General features: G+C 47.3%; 1 protein-coding gene across 1 annotated transcript in view; it reads right to left on the bottom strand.

The window, feature by feature from the left end:
* The window catches only part of PPP2R1A (protein phosphatase 2 scaffold subunit Aalpha), a 36,837-nt gene extending 21,439 nt beyond the window's left edge, over positions 1 to 15,398 (bottom strand). The window contains exon 1 of the mRNA XM_063436711.1: positions 15,289 to 15,398. Within this exon, the coding sequence (XP_063292781.1) occupies positions 15,289 to 15,366 (78 nt within the window). The 5' untranslated portion in view covers positions 15,367 to 15,398. The remainder of the gene's footprint in view (positions 1 to 15,288) is intronic.
* Positions 15,399 to 17,658: the final 2,260 nt, after the last annotated feature.

Raw genomic sequence — 17,658 nt, 5'->3', positions numbered from 1 at the left:
TTTAGGAGGTCTCTTGAGGCTGATGGACCTAAAAAATCTTCTGACGAAAACATTGGCTGCCAAATCCTTAATAAGAAAAAAATTCAAAGCTGAGATTTGAACCTTGAGAGTTGAGACTCCTAGGCCTGCGTCAAAGCCGTCTTGCAAAAACTGAAGAATGTTATCTATAGACGGTTGTAATATCGAGACCCGGTGATCCCTACCCCAGTGAAGAAATTTGGACCAAATTCTGAAGTATATCCTAGAAGTTGATCTTCTAGTTGCGTGGAGTAAGACTGTTATTCTCTCATCTTGCAAGCCCTTGTTTCGAAGGATCAGCCTTGCAGTAGCCAAGCCGTCAACCTGAACATTTCCAGTACTTTCAAGGGTAGGTTCCTGTTCACAATGAGATGAACTGAAATGGGAAGCTCCCAATAGTTGATAGTCATCTTCTTTAGGGCCGCAAACCAGACTCTGTTTGGCCAATAAGGGATTATCGCCAATATCCTCGCCTTGTCCGTACGTATCTTGAGGAGGACCTTTGGGATCAGGGGCAGAGGTGGGAAGATGTAAGCCAGCTGAAAATCCCACCTCATCGATAGAGCGTCTATCCAATTGGGTTGATCCGTTCTGAATAGGGAGGCGAAGTGGGAAACTTTCTTGTTTGATTCTCTTGCCATCAAATCTACTTCTGGGACACCAAATTTTCCAGTCAAGATACTGAATACGTCTGGGTTTAGAGACCATTCCTTTTGGTCCCACTTCCCTCTGCTCAAATCGTCGGCTATTACATTGTCGCGGCCTCTTATGTAAACCGCTGCGATGTCTTCTAGATTTCTCTGCGCCCATTCCATAACTTCTGTACAAAGACTGTAAAGCCTTCTTGCTCTGGTTCCTCCCTGTCGATTGATATAAGAGACTACCGTGCGATTGTCTGACTGTATCTTGACCGCTCTTTGAAGTAGCCAAGGTCTGAGGTGATGAAGAGCATACAGAACCGCCAATAATTCTTTGAAATTTGTAGATTCCTTTGCTTCCCTGGAAGACCATTTTCCTTGGAACATGGTGGAGCCTAAGTGGGCTCCCCAACCTGAGTTTGAAGCGTCTGTGGTGACTATTAGCCAGACCTTTGGTAGAAAGGATAAACCTTTTAAAAGGCACTCTGAGGTTTTCCACCAATCTAGTTGCGTCTTCACCTGAGGGGACAGCAGGAATATTTCGTCCAGATCTTCCTCCTTCTTTGACCAGGAAGTCAGGATGTTCCACTGTAAGGGTCTGACCTTTGATCTTGCCCATTTGACCGCCGGGAAGGTGGCCGTAAGAAGACCTAACACACTCATGGCCTCTCTGAAGGAACAAGTTTTCATCCTTTGGAGGTTGGAAATCGTTTTTCGGATCTTTTTTCTCTTTCGTTTGGGAAGGAATATTGACATGGAGTCTGAATTGATCCCGAAGCCGAGAAACTCTATAACTTTTGTTGGAATGCAAACTGATTTCTTTAGATTCAAGATCCAGCCATGGTCCTGAAGAAACCTTATAGTGACCTGCAGATCCTCGTGTAGTTGATCCTCGGTATGTGCCACTAGAAGCCAGTCGTCTAAATATGGGATAATTGAAATACCCCTTTCCCTCAAATGAGCAGTTAGAGGAGACAGGATCTTTGTAAAGATTCTTGGAGCGGACGACAGACCGAAAGGCAGGGCCCTGAACTGGAAATGAAGGATGTGACTTCTTCTTCTTCTTATTGCAAATCTTAAATATTTCCTTGAAGCGCTGGCTATCGGAACATGAAGATACGCATCCTTTAAGTCTATCTTTACCATAACGTCGCCTTTTTGTAATAGAGGAAAAATTGATGCGATTGATTCCATACGGAATCTGTGATAGGGGATAAACTGATTTATCTTCTTCAAATCCAGAATGGGTCGAAACGAGTTGTCCGGTTTTGGAACCAGAAATAGTCTCGAATAGACTCCCCGAAATTCCTGTTCTTTTGGAACTCTTTCTATAACCCCTTTGTGTAGAAGCAGCCTGGACTAATAATCTAGAGCTCGAGATTTTTTTGCAGACTGGTAAGTCGATAGTAGAAACCTTGACCTTGGTTTTTCCAGAAAAATAATCCTGTGTCCCTTTCGGATAATCCTTCGAACCCAGGGATCCTTTGTGGTCTGTTCCCACACCGGAAAAAAATATTGGAGCCGTCCTCCCACACCTCTGGCGTCAAAAACGTCTCCCTTTGTCTCTGAAGGATCTTTTGACCTCATTACTTTCAAATTTCCGGCTTTTATCCTTTCTTTGAAAAAAATGTGGTCTCTCTTGAAAGGATCTCCTACCCTTAGATTGGTAGTTTCTGTACCCCGGTCTCCAGGAGGATTTTCTATCTTGCGGAAGTGCCTTCTTGGTTTCAGACATCTGTCTTATGATTTCCTCTAAGGGAGCGCCGAATAATTTAGATTTTTCCAAAGGAAGTTCACAAAGGACTGCCTTAGACGCTGTATCCGCCGACCAAGACCTCAACCATAGGGCACGTCTTGCCACAGAAGACAAACCCATGATCCTGGAGGCCAATTTCAGCACCTCAGCCGACATATCCAAAAGGAATTCATTCGCCAAATGCATGTTCTGAAACATGTGACTTAGATCATCAATATGACCAGACGATAAATTTTCCTGTACTAAATTTAGCCACACTTCATTTGCTCTGGCTACTGCTGCTCCTGCCAGTAAGGCTTTGCATTGGAAACCAGCTGTTTGATAAGCCCGCCTACACGAGGTTTCGGCTCTTTTATCCATAGGATTCTTTAATGCTGCAGTTTCTCCTATAGGGATAGTGGTTCTCTTGGCAATCTGTGCCACCTGAACATCAACCTTTGGGAGATCTTCCCACATAACGTCGCTAGCCAGCCTGAAGACATCCTTGAAGTGTCTGGAAATAAAGGCACGTTTTTCCGGGTTTTTCCATTCCCTAAATACAAATTCAACTAGGCTCTGTTGCACAGAAAAGCCTTTCTTTGGATTTTCTGATCCCTGAGGTAGGATTGTCAGATTTACTTCTTTAATAAATTTACGGATTGCCTCAGAGGGAAACCCCACTGGTTCACTTGACGAGGAAGCTGAATCCACTGATTCGAAAGAAGAAGAACATTCTCCCGAAGATGATTCAGATGAAGAAATTCTCTTTCTTTTATTAATCTTTTGTTGAATGGGGGCTTCTACCCTTTTAGATTCTTTAATCGTGTCCAAGGTCTGTGACAAATTCTCCTGGAACCAGGATAGGAAAGATTGCATATCCTTTTGCTTTTCTCTTTCCAAAGAGTTTGCAGTACACTGACTGCATATTTTCTTCCTAGACCCGTCTGGGAGAGGAGTTGCACATTCGCTGCAAACAATATGTTTGGACTTCACCGTAGCCTTTCTAGGCGTGGGGGTTAGCTTTTCCTTATCCATCTCAGGTGGACTAGACATATCTGTAAAAAATAAGTGGAGGCTCTTAGAATATAGACTCTTCTTCAGAAAGTATTTCAAAGTAAAGATTTCTTTATCAATCTTACCTCAAAATACCTCTGAGCCGTGTGGGGGGGCAGGTGACACGGCGTACCACTTCTGACCTGCATCCATGCTGTCAGTGGGTACCAGCACAGCTTTTAAATTCAAATTTCGCGGGTTTTTTTTTTGTGTGTATATCTTTAAGCTTCCGTTTGCGCATGCGTCTTTGCGCACCCGGAAGCTTAGGTGGAACGCAAACACCACCAGGGCGTGCGTTCCACCGCTGTGCGCTTGCTCAGAGCGAGCTCCGCCTCCCGGAAGCAATTTGCCGGAAACCTTCTCGGCATAACTTCAACAGCCTCTGTTCACTCCGTAACGGCAAGACAACGGAGCATGGGCCACTCAGCTTACCACCCGGGCAGCTCTCGGACCGGATCCCCCAGACAACATCCCGTGTGCCTCACCAGACAAACGAAAGTCCTGTCCATCCCTATCGGGACAAGAAAGAAGACTGGGGTAGGTTTTGCGGGCTCAGTATTTATACCTAAAGGGGGAGGATCCTTTTAAAATAGCTTGTTAGAAGTCTTGTCCACAGGGAGGAGCAAAACCCAGAGGTTACTGCCACCATATGACAGAAAAAAAAAGATATAACTTGACATGAATAAACAAAACACTTCCACAATGTTGGATTTTTCACACAAAATGCAAAATGTAATGCTCAATCATCAAATTCCACACAAATTTTAGAATATAATAAAGGAATTACTGAGAGCTCTGTAGTTGAGGGGATTTCTATCGCTCTGTTTTCTGGCTTATTCTGAGACAGTATTGCAAACTCTGGACATTGTAAAATAGTGTGTACAGTGTAATTACCGGATGAACAGATTTGTTTGGGCATAAAGTGAAAGATTTGTTAGTGTCTATACGGAAGTATGCATTGTGAGCATGTGAATAAAATGATCTAATGTATAATAGCTAGAAATGCTATTTAGCCTTCAACCATCATACACAATCAGACTCTCACGATAAGTTTTATGAACATTTAATATTGGAATCTTTTCACAGTCAGAGAAATTTTAATTTTATTTGAGATCCAACACAAGGTATCTCCACCTTGTGTTGGATCTTGAATAAAATTTAAATCTCTGTACAGGCCACACCAATTCATCCACATCCGACTTATAAATCTCACTTTGTGTAGTCATGCTGGACCAGAGAAAGGGATTCTCAAGCTTTTGCCTCAAAATTGGAAGCAACCAGTTGTCTGAAATGTCTTTCTATCCTGTAGCATTAAGATGACCTTTTTACTGGAACTAAGGGACCTTACGCAAACCATGAAGAACATCCCCAGACCACTATTTCAACTAAAATAAACTTTACAGCAGGCACTACACATTCCAGTAGGAAGAGTTGTACGGACATCCACCACACCCAGATTCCTCCATAAGACAGCCAGATAGTGAAGCATGGTTCATCACTCCATAGAACTGGTGCTAAGTGCATTAGAGCCCACTGAAGGAATGCTTTACAGTCACCACTCAATTCGGCACAACCCGCTGTAAGAGTATGTCTCCTCTACCACTTTGGACTGCTGTTGCTCCTACACGCTTCCACTTTAAGTAACAGAACTTGGTTGATCTGGGGAACAAATTTCACAAACCGACTTGTGGTAAGGTGGCATCCTGACAGTCACATTGAAAGTCACTGGAATCTTCGGTATGATCCATTGTACTGCCATTATCTATATAGATATTGCATGTCTATGTGCTGATGTGATGCACTTTTTAGCAATGAGTGACGCTGAAACATCTGACTAAACACACTGAGCAGCAGAGCAAACAAGGGAGGGGAGAAAAAAAAAATAAGACCTTTTTTTAAACATCTCTGAGCATCACCTTCAATACATACAATATATACACGTGCCATAGGCATGCCTTTAGTTCAACAAATATCTAAGCATACAATTAACTCAAAATACAGTTTAAGATCACTTGCCCACACTTCCGTCACATCACCAAAAAAAAGAGAAACAAAAATAACTTTATAATAGTTCAAAGTGTATAAACAGACTTTTCAATCTGACATAATTATTCACTAAAGTGCAATATTAGCAAAATCTGGACACTGTTCACACTATTTTACAATTCCCAGAATTTGCAATCAGGCTCAGAAGAACCCGAATTTTGCCTGGACTTCAGTCTGTATAAATGTCACTGAATAGCTGAAATCTTGAACCGAAAACACTCACAATAATGGCCTGTATTTAAAACATTGGACTATCACTATTGATCTAAGCTTCTAAAGCTTTACACCCACAACAATTCAGAGAAAAAAAAAATGAACAGATGGAGCAATCCATCCTTAAATACATTTTTAAAACCAGATGACAGATCCATACAGAAAAGCTCTGTAATCTGCTGAGAGAAAGAAACAATGAAAGGGACCCCACTGGCAACCATCTGCAAATCAATAACGTGGTTGTAAGTCCACCAGTGCCTTTTTGGGAGGAACTGGGGGGTGGGGAGTGGGGGGCGGGGGGGAAAGAGAGACCTTTCCAAAATAAATTACCCTAACTAGGCAGTTTTAATTAGCTCCCCACCCAACTGCAAACACATGGCTTTGCCTTACTTGGGATCTAGTGTCAGGTCTGGATTCACTTGCATCTGCAATAAAGTCTAATGTTTTAAATATACTGAAAATGAATGCTCACATCAGGAAGTGATCAGCCAATCTAAAAAAATTGCAATAGGCCTTTTAGAAATCCCTGCATAGCAGAAGTTTGTAGGCAGTGCAAATGTTTCTAGTTCAGGTCTCAAATTATTTACTTATGAAAGCGATTTGTTTACAACAACTCCCATAAACCTTTGCAGTGTCACAAATGAAGGGTTAAAGTGTTATCCCAAGCACCATGACTACGGTGATTGGAAGTGGTCATGGTGCCTGGAATCTGTAGACATAGCGTTCGTAAGGCTCTCACGAGATTTACACTGGGAGCTGACCGAGGTGCTGAACGGACGGCGCGGAGGAGGAGAGAGCTGACAGGAGCTGCAGGAGAGGTAAGTAACATCTCTCACAGCCCCTGTCTGTATTATGGCAATGCAAATTGCCATAATACAGACATTGACTCGAGTATAAGCAGAGTTGGGTTTTTTCAGCACAAAAAATGTGCTGAAAAACTCGGCTTACACTCGAGTATATACGGTAATTGGTTTTGCCCCAAAAGCCATTCTTACTTTCCCTTTTTTCCCTGCCAAAATACTGACTTTTTTTAATGTTCCTTAACTTCCAGAGTATGGGCCCTTGGTTTTAAAATAAAACAAAAAACACAATTTTTACTCACCTTTTATTCGTAAAAAACATTAAGAATTTAGTAACCGCATCTTTGGAGATCATGTGGGTAGATTACGAGCTTTGCTCAAATCCAATGCTTCTCATTGGAAAATATTGGGTACCAACTACTGGACATGAATCCAATGCTTCACTAGAAAATGCATTGAAAATGTTCAGAGATGCCAAATTGAAGACTTCGAATTATTGAAAAAAAAAAAAAAAAAAAAAAAGTGCCTCTAATGACCGATGTAAACATTGCCGCTTCTCACAAATAAACTACAATAAAGTGAATCTAAAAGTGTTAGGAATACAAAGTTGTATTCCTAAACACTATAGAGTCCTCAAGTCACCTCCAGCACATAAAGGGTTTAAAGGGACACTATAGTCACCTGAACAACTTTAGCTTAATGAAGCAGTTTTGGTGTATAGAACATGCCCCTGCAGCCTCACTGCTCAATCCTCTGCCATTTAGAAGTTAAATCCCTTTGTTTATGAAACCTAGTCACACCTCCCTGCATGCGACTTGCACAGCCTTCCATAAACACTTCCTGTAAAGAGAGCCCTATTTAGGGTCTCTTTATTGCAAGTTCTGTTTAATTAAGATTTAGAACTGATATAGCACTTGTGTGTGAGGGTGACGTTTTGTCCCATTCCTGTGTGGTGAGTCTTCCCAGTGTCCCTTTCCCATTTGCTTGTGGACCCTAAAGGTCTGTCACAGTTTGTCAAAACCGTGAGCATGGAGTATAGGATCAAAATTCCCCGGGAGAGGTGTGTCCGAGTGGTGTAGAGGTGTTTGAAGCTTGTTAGGGACCTATGCAAATGCCCCCTTCCTGGTAGAGACTCGTAGTAGGTCTGGACTGGGTGATAGCGGAATTGTTCAAGTATGGTCGGCCGCCTGTCTGGGCAGAGCTCTGTCAAAGTCTTAGGTCTGGTAGAGTTGCACCATTGATGCAAGTACATCCAGTCGGATGGTTGTAGACCACACATATCGCCTGGGGTTAAACCATCCGCTAAGTCTGGGTTATTCGTGATGGGAGTAGGTGAAGTGGTGCCATCGGTATTGGAGGGTAAACCACATCCGCAGGGTAGCATCAGAGTTTTTTTGTGCGTAGGGCGCTGCGTGTGCCACTCAACTAGCCGGTGTAAGTGTGTGGCATGGTAGTATGTCTCGATGGAGGGGAGGCCTGTCCAGCTGGCAGCCTTTGAGAGTTCCAAAATGGTTTTCCTCGTGCGCGTAGGGTCCATACAAACCGGCGGATAGCAGTCGTAATGGAGCTAAAGAAGGCTCTAGATTTGATTATTGGGACGGTCTGAAACAGGTATAATATCCTAGGCAAGATGTTCATTTTGACCGCATTGATGCGGCCAAACCATGAAAGGTATTGTGGGGGTCCATTTTTGGAGGTCTGCTTGCAGGGACTGGAGCAATGGGAGGTAAGTGTGTTGATCGAGCTGTGAGAGGTCTTTCGGGAGCCAGATTCAAAAAGGTACCGGAATTTGGCATCGCACCATTTAAAAGGGTACTTGTGTGCAGAGTCGTTGCATGGGTGGGGGACAGGAGGATCGCCTCAGATTTATCCATTTTGAGCTATAGATTGGAGATCGCTCCAAATCGACTGAAGGCCACCAGGAGATTGGGGAGGGAGACTGTTGGTTGTGCAAGGAAGAACAGCATGTCTTCCGCGTACGCTGCAACACGGTATTCTCTGAGTCTGAGGGTGAACCCCATAATGCCCCCCCATCCCGTCTGACCGCCCCCCAGGAAGTGTTCAAGGGAAAAGGCAAACAGGAGGGGGGACATGGGACACCCCTGGCGAGTGCCATTTCTTATGGGGAATGGGGCAGAGAGTGCACCGTTGATTCGTATACAGGATGTCTGGGTCGTGTATAGGAATAGCACCCATGAACACGTGAGGACCAAAGCCCATGTGATGGAGCGTGTTCGCGAGGTACAGCCAAACGACCTGGTCTAATGTCTGTAGCTTGTAGTAACAGTTCTCTCCGGGTCTACTGTGCTGCATGGATAATGTTAAGGGCCTTGATAGTTTTGTCTCATCCTTTCCTTCCAGGGATGAATCCTACCTGGTCCGCGTGAACAAGGTCAGGGAGGAATTTTGCGATTCAGTCCCTGTCCCTCTTCCTCAGCCCCTGTCCCTCTTCCTCAGCCCCTGTCCCTCTTCCTCAGCCCCTGTCCCTCTTCCTCAGCCCCTGTCCCTCTTCCTCAGCCCCTGTCCCTCTTCCTCAGCCCCTGTCCCTCTTCCTCAGCCCCTGTCCCTCTTCCTCAGCCCCTGTCCCTCTCCCTCAGCCCCTGTCCCTCTCCCTCAGCCCCTGTCCCTCTTCCTCAGCCCCTGTCCCTCTTCCTCAGCCCCGTGCCCTTACTCAGCCCCTGCATACAAGCGTCTAATTTTTTGGGGTGAGGGGGGGGGGGGGAAGAGTGGATCTTGGGTGAGTTCCTGCACTTTTTTACCCAGGACTTGACCCCTGCTTGCCACCCCAGATGATTGAGTTTATATATATATATATATATATATTGCTTTTTCTAATATAAAGTATTGGTCCTTTCAGAGTAAAACATTTAATTATACAGTAAGCATACTCACATGCAGACACAGACAATCTCACTGTGTTAAAAAAAAAAAAAAAAAAATTTGAGAATTTTCTAAGGGTCTGATTCCCCAACGACTCCCATGTCAGACCTTTGTAATAGAGGCAAGATTTCCTGGGCTAAGAAAATGTAGTTTATGCGGCTGTAGCATTTGTGCACATTCAAATAGAAAGAGAAGTCCCTATCGTCCGGGTTTGCCGCCCTCCAGCTGTCAACCAGTCCCACTCTCGCAAGGGCTCGCCCCGTGGAGCGGATACAGTGTTGTGGGATCGAACATTTCCCCCCAGGTTGAATCAAGCCTGGGATCAAGGGGCAGGTTTAGGTCAAGAATTGCTACCCCAGCCTTCTACTATGTATTGTTATTTTGTGTTGTCGTAGGTATCTATTACATGGAATATTATCTGCATACATCTGCACATGTATAAGTATTCTTAACTATTTTTGGCCATTTTTATTGGTACCATTTGTACACAGGGAGTGGTGTGTGTATGTGGCACTTGTCCTCAAGTACCTTTATTTTACTATTTAACCTTAGGATGTTGGGGTACACCTTTCTCACTCCACAACTGTGTTCATATTTTTTTTTTTTTTTACTGTGTAAGCGCCATTCACCTATTCCCTTTTTCTATTCCCAGCCTTCTTATCGTCTGGGTGGTTGGTGTAGTAACCTGGAGGGAAGAGTCCAATTCTCAGGGTGGAGACCGTGATTCCCTTGAGGTGAGTTTCCTGGAGAAACGCCACCGAGGCGCGCTCCGACCATAGTATTTGGGTGCGCTTCTCAGGAATGTTTACTCCTTGCGAACCCAGAGCATCAACAGGTCCCCCCCCGCCCGCCTGTCCCACCATGGTCCAAGTCCAGTCACATGCGAGCGTCGTTCATCTACCTGACATCGTCTAAGTGTCTCCGGTCACCAGCGTGCATGGGTGGGGTGGTCCCTACTTGAACAAATATGTAACATAAAACCGTACTTTGCAAGGCTACCTTCTCCCAGTCCCCACCAGGTTCCTAGCTCAAGAGTTTGATCCGATGTAGGATAGTCCCCAATTGTGGCGCTAGGTCCGCCGAAATTTGTGTGAGGGTCTCCCCCTATGTAAGCCTTGCGTAGAGCTGGCAATGCTTGCCGCGCCCGGTGAGGCAGGCACACCATTTTGTCCAGGGCCGGGTAGACTGCGAGTCCTATGGAGTGGACAGGAATTCGTCCACAGGGCCTGAAGTGTGGCCCAGTGAACCTGCCTGGGAGGGACCAGGGGTGAATAGTCTTTTAGATTTCCCCATTTTATGCTCGTTCCGTGTGGTATAATCAGTGCTTTAGTGAGCTGGGGCCTCGGAGCTTCAGAGACAAGCCTTGTATTCCATTGCCGGTCAGGCTACGCCCCATTGTCATTTTTGATGGTTAGAGGGTCCATGGAAATATTTTTTTTTTCCTGACATCGAGAGACACTGCCATGTCTTAGAAACTATAATGTTTACAATTGTATAAAACTGCATCCCTAATGGCTGTCAGACTGAAAGTACTAGAGGCACCTCATCTGTAAGACCTTCAAAAATCAAAAGGTGTCCACAATCTGCAGTCACACTGCGTGTGGGCTCCCTACATCTAGGTCCTAACATACCAGGGACATTCAGGTTGTGTGTGGGATCCCTACACATTGGATCACCTTGCCATTCAGATTGTATGTGAGCCTTATCAAGAGGAGTGAAAGTTCCTATCATAGCAGTCACTCTGTGTGCTCCCCACACAAAACTGACAGGTAGGCTCTGCCACACCCTAGCAGCATTAAGACTGTGTGGGTTCTATAGAGAAGGGTAACAGGTAGGCCCTGCCATACCCAGGGAGTATTCAGACTGTGCGTGGGCTCTGTAGAGTGATGACAGGTAGGCCCTGCCATTCTGTGTTTTGGCTCTATAGTTGGTGATGTGTAGGCCCTGCCATTCTGACCGTGTGTGGTCACTCTATAGTGGGTGACATGTACACTCTGTAATTCAGACTGTGTGCAGATACTCTACAGTAGGTGACAGGTAGGCCTTGCCATTCTGACTATGTGTGGGCTTTCTATAGTGGGTAAAAGATAGGTCCTGCCATTCAGACTGTGTGGGCTCTCTATAGTGGGTGAAAGATAGGTCCTGCCATTCAGACTGTGTGTGGGCCCTATGAGGGGGTGGCAGGTAGGCCCTGCCATCCAGACTGTGTGTGGGCCCTATGAGGGGGTGGCAGGTAGGCCCTGCCATCCAGACTATGTGTGGGCTCTTTATAGTAAGTGACAGGCAGGTCCTGCCATTCACTTTGTGGGTCCTACCACAGCTAAGTCCTGCCATTCAGACTGTGTGTGGGCTCTATATGAGGGGGGTGACAGGCAGGGGGGTAGGAGGGGGTAGGTAGGCTCTCAAAGAGGGGGTAGGTAGGCTCTCAAAGAGGGGGTAGGTAGGTCCTCTGGTGGGTAGGTAGGCCCTGACATTCTCTGAGTGCACCCTATATGGGGGTGAGGGGGTAGGTAGGCTCTCAATGAGGGGGTAGGTAGGTCCTCAGTGGGTGGGTAGGCTCTCAATGAGGGGGTAGGTTGGGAAGGTCCTCAGTGGGTAGGTAGGCTCTCAATGAGGGGGTAGGTAGGTCCTCAGTGGGTGGGTAGGCTCTCAATGAGGGGGTAGGTAGGTCATCTGGTGGGTAGGTAGGCCCTGCCATTCTTTGTGTGCACCCTATATGGGGGTGAGGGGGTAGGTAGGCAGGTCCTCAGTGGGTGGGTAGGCTATCAATGAGGGGGTAGGTAGGCCCTCAGTGGGTGGGTATGTTCTCAATAAGGGGGTAGGTAGGTCCTCAGTGGGTGGGTAGGCTCTCAATAAGGGGGTAGGTAGGTCCTCAGTGGGTGGGTAGGCTCTCAATAAGGGGGTAGGTAGGTCCTCAGTGGGTGGGTAGGCTCTCAATAAGGGGGTAGGTAGGTCCTCAGTGGGTGGGTAGGCTCTCAATAAGGGGGTAGGTAGGTCCTCAGTGGGTGGGTAGGCTCTCAATAAGGGGGTAGGTAGGTCCTCAGTGTGTGGGTTGGCTCTCAATAAGGGGGTAGTTAGGTCCTCAGTGTGTGGGTTGGCTCTCAATGAGGGGGTAGGTCCTCAGTGGGTGGGTAGGCTCTCAATGAGGGGGTTGGTAGGTCCTCAGTGGGTAGGTAGGCTCTCAATGAGGGGGTAGGTAGGTAGGTCCTCAGTGGGTGGGTAGGCTCTCAATGAGGGGGTAGGTAGATCCTCAGTGGGTGGGTAGGCTCTCAATGAGGGGGTAGGTAGATCCTCAGTGGGTGGGTAGGCTCTCAATGAGGGGGTAGGTAGATCCTCAGTGGGTGGGTAGGCTCTCAATGAGGGGGTAGGTAGATCCTCAGTGGGTGGGTAGGCTCTCAATGAGGGGGTAGGTAGATCCTCAGTGGGTGGGTAGGCTCTCAATGAGGGGGTAGGTAGGTCCTCAGTGGGTGGGTTGGTTCTCAATGAGGGGGTAGGTAGGTCCTCAGTGGGTGGGTAGGCTCTCTATGAGGGGGTAGGTAGGTCCTCAGTGGGTGGGTAGGCTCTCAATGAGGGGGTAGGTAGGTCCTCAGTGTGTGGGTTGGCTCTCAATAAGGGGGTAGGTAGGTCCTCAGTGTGTGGGTAGGCTCTCAATGAGGGGGTAGGTAGGTCCTCAGTGTGTGGGTAGGCTCTCAATGAGGGGGTAGGTAGGTCCTCAGTGTGTGGGTAGGTAGGTCCTCAGTGTGTGGGTAGGCTCTCAATGAGGGGGTAGGTAGGTCCTCAGTGGGTGGGTAGGCTCTCAATGAGGGAGTAGGTAGGTCCTCAGTGGGTGGGTAGGCTCTCAATGAGGGAGTAGGTAGGTAGGTCCTCAGTGGGTGGGTGGGCTCTCAATGAGGGAGTAGGTAGGTCCTCAGTGGGTGGGTGGGCTCTCAATGAGGGGGTAGGTAGGTCCTCAGTGGGTGGGTAGGCTCTCAATGAGGGAGTAGGTAGGTCCTCAGTGGGTGGGTAGGCTCTCAATGAGGGAGTAGGTAGGTAGGTCCTCAGTGGGTGGGTAGGCTCTCAATGAGGGAGTAGGTAGGTAGGTCCTCAGTGGGTGGGTAGGCTCTCAATGAGGGAGTAGGTAGGTCCTCAGTGGGTGGGTAGGCTCTCAATGAGGGAGTAGGTAGGTAGGTCCTCAGTGGGTGGGTAGGCTCTCAATGAGGGAGTAGGTAGGTAGGTCCTCAGTGGGTGGGTAGGCTCTCAATGAGGGAGTAGGTAGGTAGGTCCTCAGTGGGTGGGTAGGCTCTCAACGAGGGAGTAGGTAGGTAGGTCCTCAGTGGGTGGGTAGGCTCTCAACGAGGGAGTCGGTAGGTAGGTCCTCAGTGGGTGGGTAGGCTCTCAATGAGGGAGTAGGTAGGTAGGTCCTCAGTGGGTGGGTAGGCTCTCAATGAGGGAGTAGGTAGGTCCTCAGTGGGTGGGTAGGCTCTCAATGAGGGAGTAGGTAGGTCCTCAGTGGGTGGGTAGGCTCTCAATGAGGGGGTAGGTAGGTCCTCAGTGGGTGGGTAGGCTCTCAATGAGGGGGTAGGTAGGTCCTCAGTGGGTGGGTAGGCTCTCAATGAGGGGGTAGGTAGGTCCTCAGTGGGTGGGTAGGCTCTCAATGAGGGGGTAGGTAGGTCCTCAGTGGGTGGGTAGGCTCTCAATGAGGGGGTAGGTAGGTCCTCAGTGGGTGGGTAGGCTCTCAATGAGGGGGTAGGTAGGTCCTCAGTGGGTGGGTAGGCTCTCAATGAGGGGGTAGGTAGGTCCTCAGTGGGTGGGTAGGCTCTCAATGAGGGAGTAGGTAGGTAGGTCCTCAGTGGGTGGGTAGGCTCTCAATGAGGGAGTAGGTAGGTAGGTCCTCAGTGGGTGGGTAGGCTCTCAATGAGGGAGTAGGTAGGTAGGTCCTCAGTGGGTGGGTAGGCTCTCAATGAGGGAGTAGGTAGGTAGGTCCTCAGTGGGTGGGTAGGCTCTCAATGAGGGAGTAGGTAGGTAGGTCCTCAGTGGGTGGGTAGGCTCTCAACGAGGGAGTCGGTAGGTAGGTCCTCAGTGGGTGGGTAGGCTCTCAATGAGGGAGTAGGTAGGTAGGTCCTCAGTGGGTGGGTAGGCTCTCAATGAGGGAGTAGGTAGGTCCTCAGTGGGTGGGTAGGCTCTCAATGAGGGAGTAGGTAGGTCCTCAGTGGGTGGGTAGGCTCTCAATGAGGGGGTAGGTAGGTCCTCAGTGGGTGGGTAGGCTCTCAATGAGGGGGTAGGTAGGTCCTCAGTGGGTGGGTAGGCTCTCAATGAGGGGGTAGGTAGGTCCTCAGTGGGTGGGTAGGCTCTCAATGAGGGGGTAGGTAGGTCCTCAGTGGGTGGGTAGGCTCTCAATGAGGGGGTAGGTAGGTCCTCAGTGGGTGGGTAGGCTCTCAATGAGGGGGTAGGTAGGTCCTCAGTGGGTGGGTAGGCTCTCAATGAGGGGGTAGGTAGGTCCTCAGTGGGTGGGTAGGCTCTCAATGAGGGGGTAGGTAGGTCCTCAGTGGGTGGGTAGGCTCTCAATGAGGGGGTAGGTAGGTCCTCAGTGGGTGGGTAGGCTCTCAATGAGGGGGTAGGTAGGTAGGTCCTCAGTGGGTGGGTAGGCTCTCAATGAGGGGGTAGGTAGGTAGGTCCTCAGTGGGTGGGTGGGCTCTCAATGAGGGGGTAGGTAGGTCCTCAGTGGGTGGGTGGGCTCTCAATGAGGGGGTAGGTAGGTCCTCAGTGGGTGGGTGGGCTCTCAGTGAGGGGGTGGGTAGGTAGGTAGGCCCGGCTATACGCAGGGAGGGCCCAGCAGTGAGTGAAGCCATTAATCGCGTGTTCCCCCTCGGACTGTGCCGGTCAGGGTGTGGCTCGGGTCGCAGCCCGCTCGGTCAGTCCGTCTCACCTGAACATCTTCGTTACGGAGCTCGTCGATGAGGACTGCAATGGGATAGAGCGAATCGTCGCCATCGGCCGCCGCCATCTCGATCTTCCTGTCTGTAGACTGAAGGTGGCGGGGCGGGGCCTCCCTGGGCGTATTGAAGGGGCATGGCCACGTCCCCATCGCAGACGTCACGATAAGACACCACACACCGGCGGGCTGTTTATGGCAACGAGCCTGGCTTGTGTTCCCTGGGAGACAGTTAATGTCAGGCGCGGGGTAATGACGTCACGTACGGAGGCAATACGCCGCCATGTTTGTAGAGGCAATGTCGAGTTGATGCCATTTATATGTTAATTTCATAGTTTAACACACTGATCTCTTTTTTGATGAGAATTTTACTTAAATGTAAAAACTGTCAAATCCAACTATTTCCATGAAGTCACTAAAAGTTTAGTAAATACACCACAAATTTCTACAGGGCTACTCATTAAAGTGTGCTTTATCCTCAATTCAAAGGAAATTTACAGTTTTAGGCCCAAAAAGCTGCACTACAGAATTAATATTATTATTTTATTATTATTATTATTATTATTATTATTCTAATATAGCTAATAGGGTTTTGAAATTAATTTAGAATTCCTGGCATTTCACACTTTTGTAGAAATTGGAAAAGTATTTCGCTATTTTCAGTTTGGCTATATTTTCAGGTAAAATATAAAATTCACACTCACAGAATTTTAACGAATTAAATCTGAATCTCGGAATTGAAATTGACAAGGGTTTTAATTAAATTGAGAATTCATAGTGAATTTCACATTTAAGGTAAAACCTAGCTGAACTGGAAAATGTCTCTTACAGGGCTATTCAATAAACTGAGAATTGTAAATGTACGGCCAAAATCGCTTAAAGGGAAACTGTATTGTCAGGAAAACAAACTTTTCTGGCACTACAGCGTCCCTTTCCCTCGCACCACACCCCAGCCGACAGGGGAGACCTGATGTCCATGGCCGCACTCGCATTAGGATTTCCCCATAGGAAAGCACTGAATAACAAAAAATGCTATGGGGTTTTGGGTGACGCTGGACATCCCCATGCATGGCAGAAGGTCCGGAAGGTTATCAAAAACTGCAATGTTTACCTTTGCAGAGTTAAAGGACCTGGGACACTGCACCCAGACCACTTCACTGAGCTGAAGCGGTCTGGGTACCTATAGTGTCCCTTTAACTGGAAGCATAGCTGAGTTAAATAATTGTTTCACTATGTCTATTTTTAGCTTGAAGTTTCACTTACTAAATAAGGGGTAAGTCAGCTATGCATCCAATTTGCATACTTTGACCTTATTTTTGAATTTCACTTTGAATTCTCACTTTAGTAAATAAATCTTAAAGGGACACTGTAAGCACCCAGACCACTTCAGCTAATTGAAGTAGTCTGGGTGCTGTGTCCCTATTGCCCTTAGTGCCAGAGAAACTGCAATGTTTACATTGCAGCACTAAGTCAGCCTCTTGTGTCTGTCTATCAGACAGCCACTAGAGGGCTTCCTGGTTTGAAACAGATCTTTAGTCCGTTATTTGACTCTGGAAGTCCTCACGCTCTGCATGAGGACCTCCAACGTCAGATTTTCCCCATTGGAAAGCATTGAATAATGCTTTCCTATGGGGAAATCCTAATGCGAGCATGGCCATTGCCTCACATGCGCATTAGGTCTCCCCCGCAGGTTTTAACCCCTTCAGTCCCACAGAGGGGGGAGCCTTAGAAACCTATAGTGCCAGGAAAACAGCTTTGTTTTCCTGGTACTATAGGATCCCTTTAAGAGACCACTATAGGCACCCAAACCACTTCAGCTCAATGACGTGGTCTGGGTGCCAGGTCCCTCTAGTTTTAACCCTGCAGCTGAAAGCATAGCAGTTTCAGAGAAACTGCTATGTTTCACTAAGGGTTAATCCAGCCTCTAGTGGCTGTCTCACTGACAGTCGCTAGAGGCGCTTCCACGATTCTCACTGTGAAAATCACAGTGAGAAGACACTGGACGTCCATAGGAAAGCATTGAGAAATGCTTTCCTATGGGCAGAATTAATGCGCGCACGACTCTTGCCGTGCATGCGCATTCGGCGCAGACTTTTTCTCACATTAGATTTCAACCTTGATTTTGCAATTCGGATTAATTTTTCTGTTATTTAGTTTCGTAAATAAACCTGTTAGAAAGGAATGTAATAAGAATTCCCTGCAATTCACAATATGCAAACATACATTCAGAGGGACGAGCGAACACTAATTAATCCTGTAAAAGAGGTTTATTGTGACCTTATCAGAATCAAATCAGAATCTTAATAAGAATTTGCATAACCGTTGCAAGTGCATTCTCACAATATTAATTTCAGAATTTGCATA

Source organism: Pelobates fuscus, chromosome 11 (genome assembly GCF_036172605.1).
Source record: "Pelobates fuscus isolate aPelFus1 chromosome 11, aPelFus1.pri, whole genome shotgun sequence".
Taxonomy (NCBI): Eukaryota; Metazoa; Chordata; class Amphibia; order Anura; family Pelobatidae; genus Pelobates; species Pelobates fuscus.
This window is presented reverse-complemented; position numbering and strand designations above follow the sequence as displayed.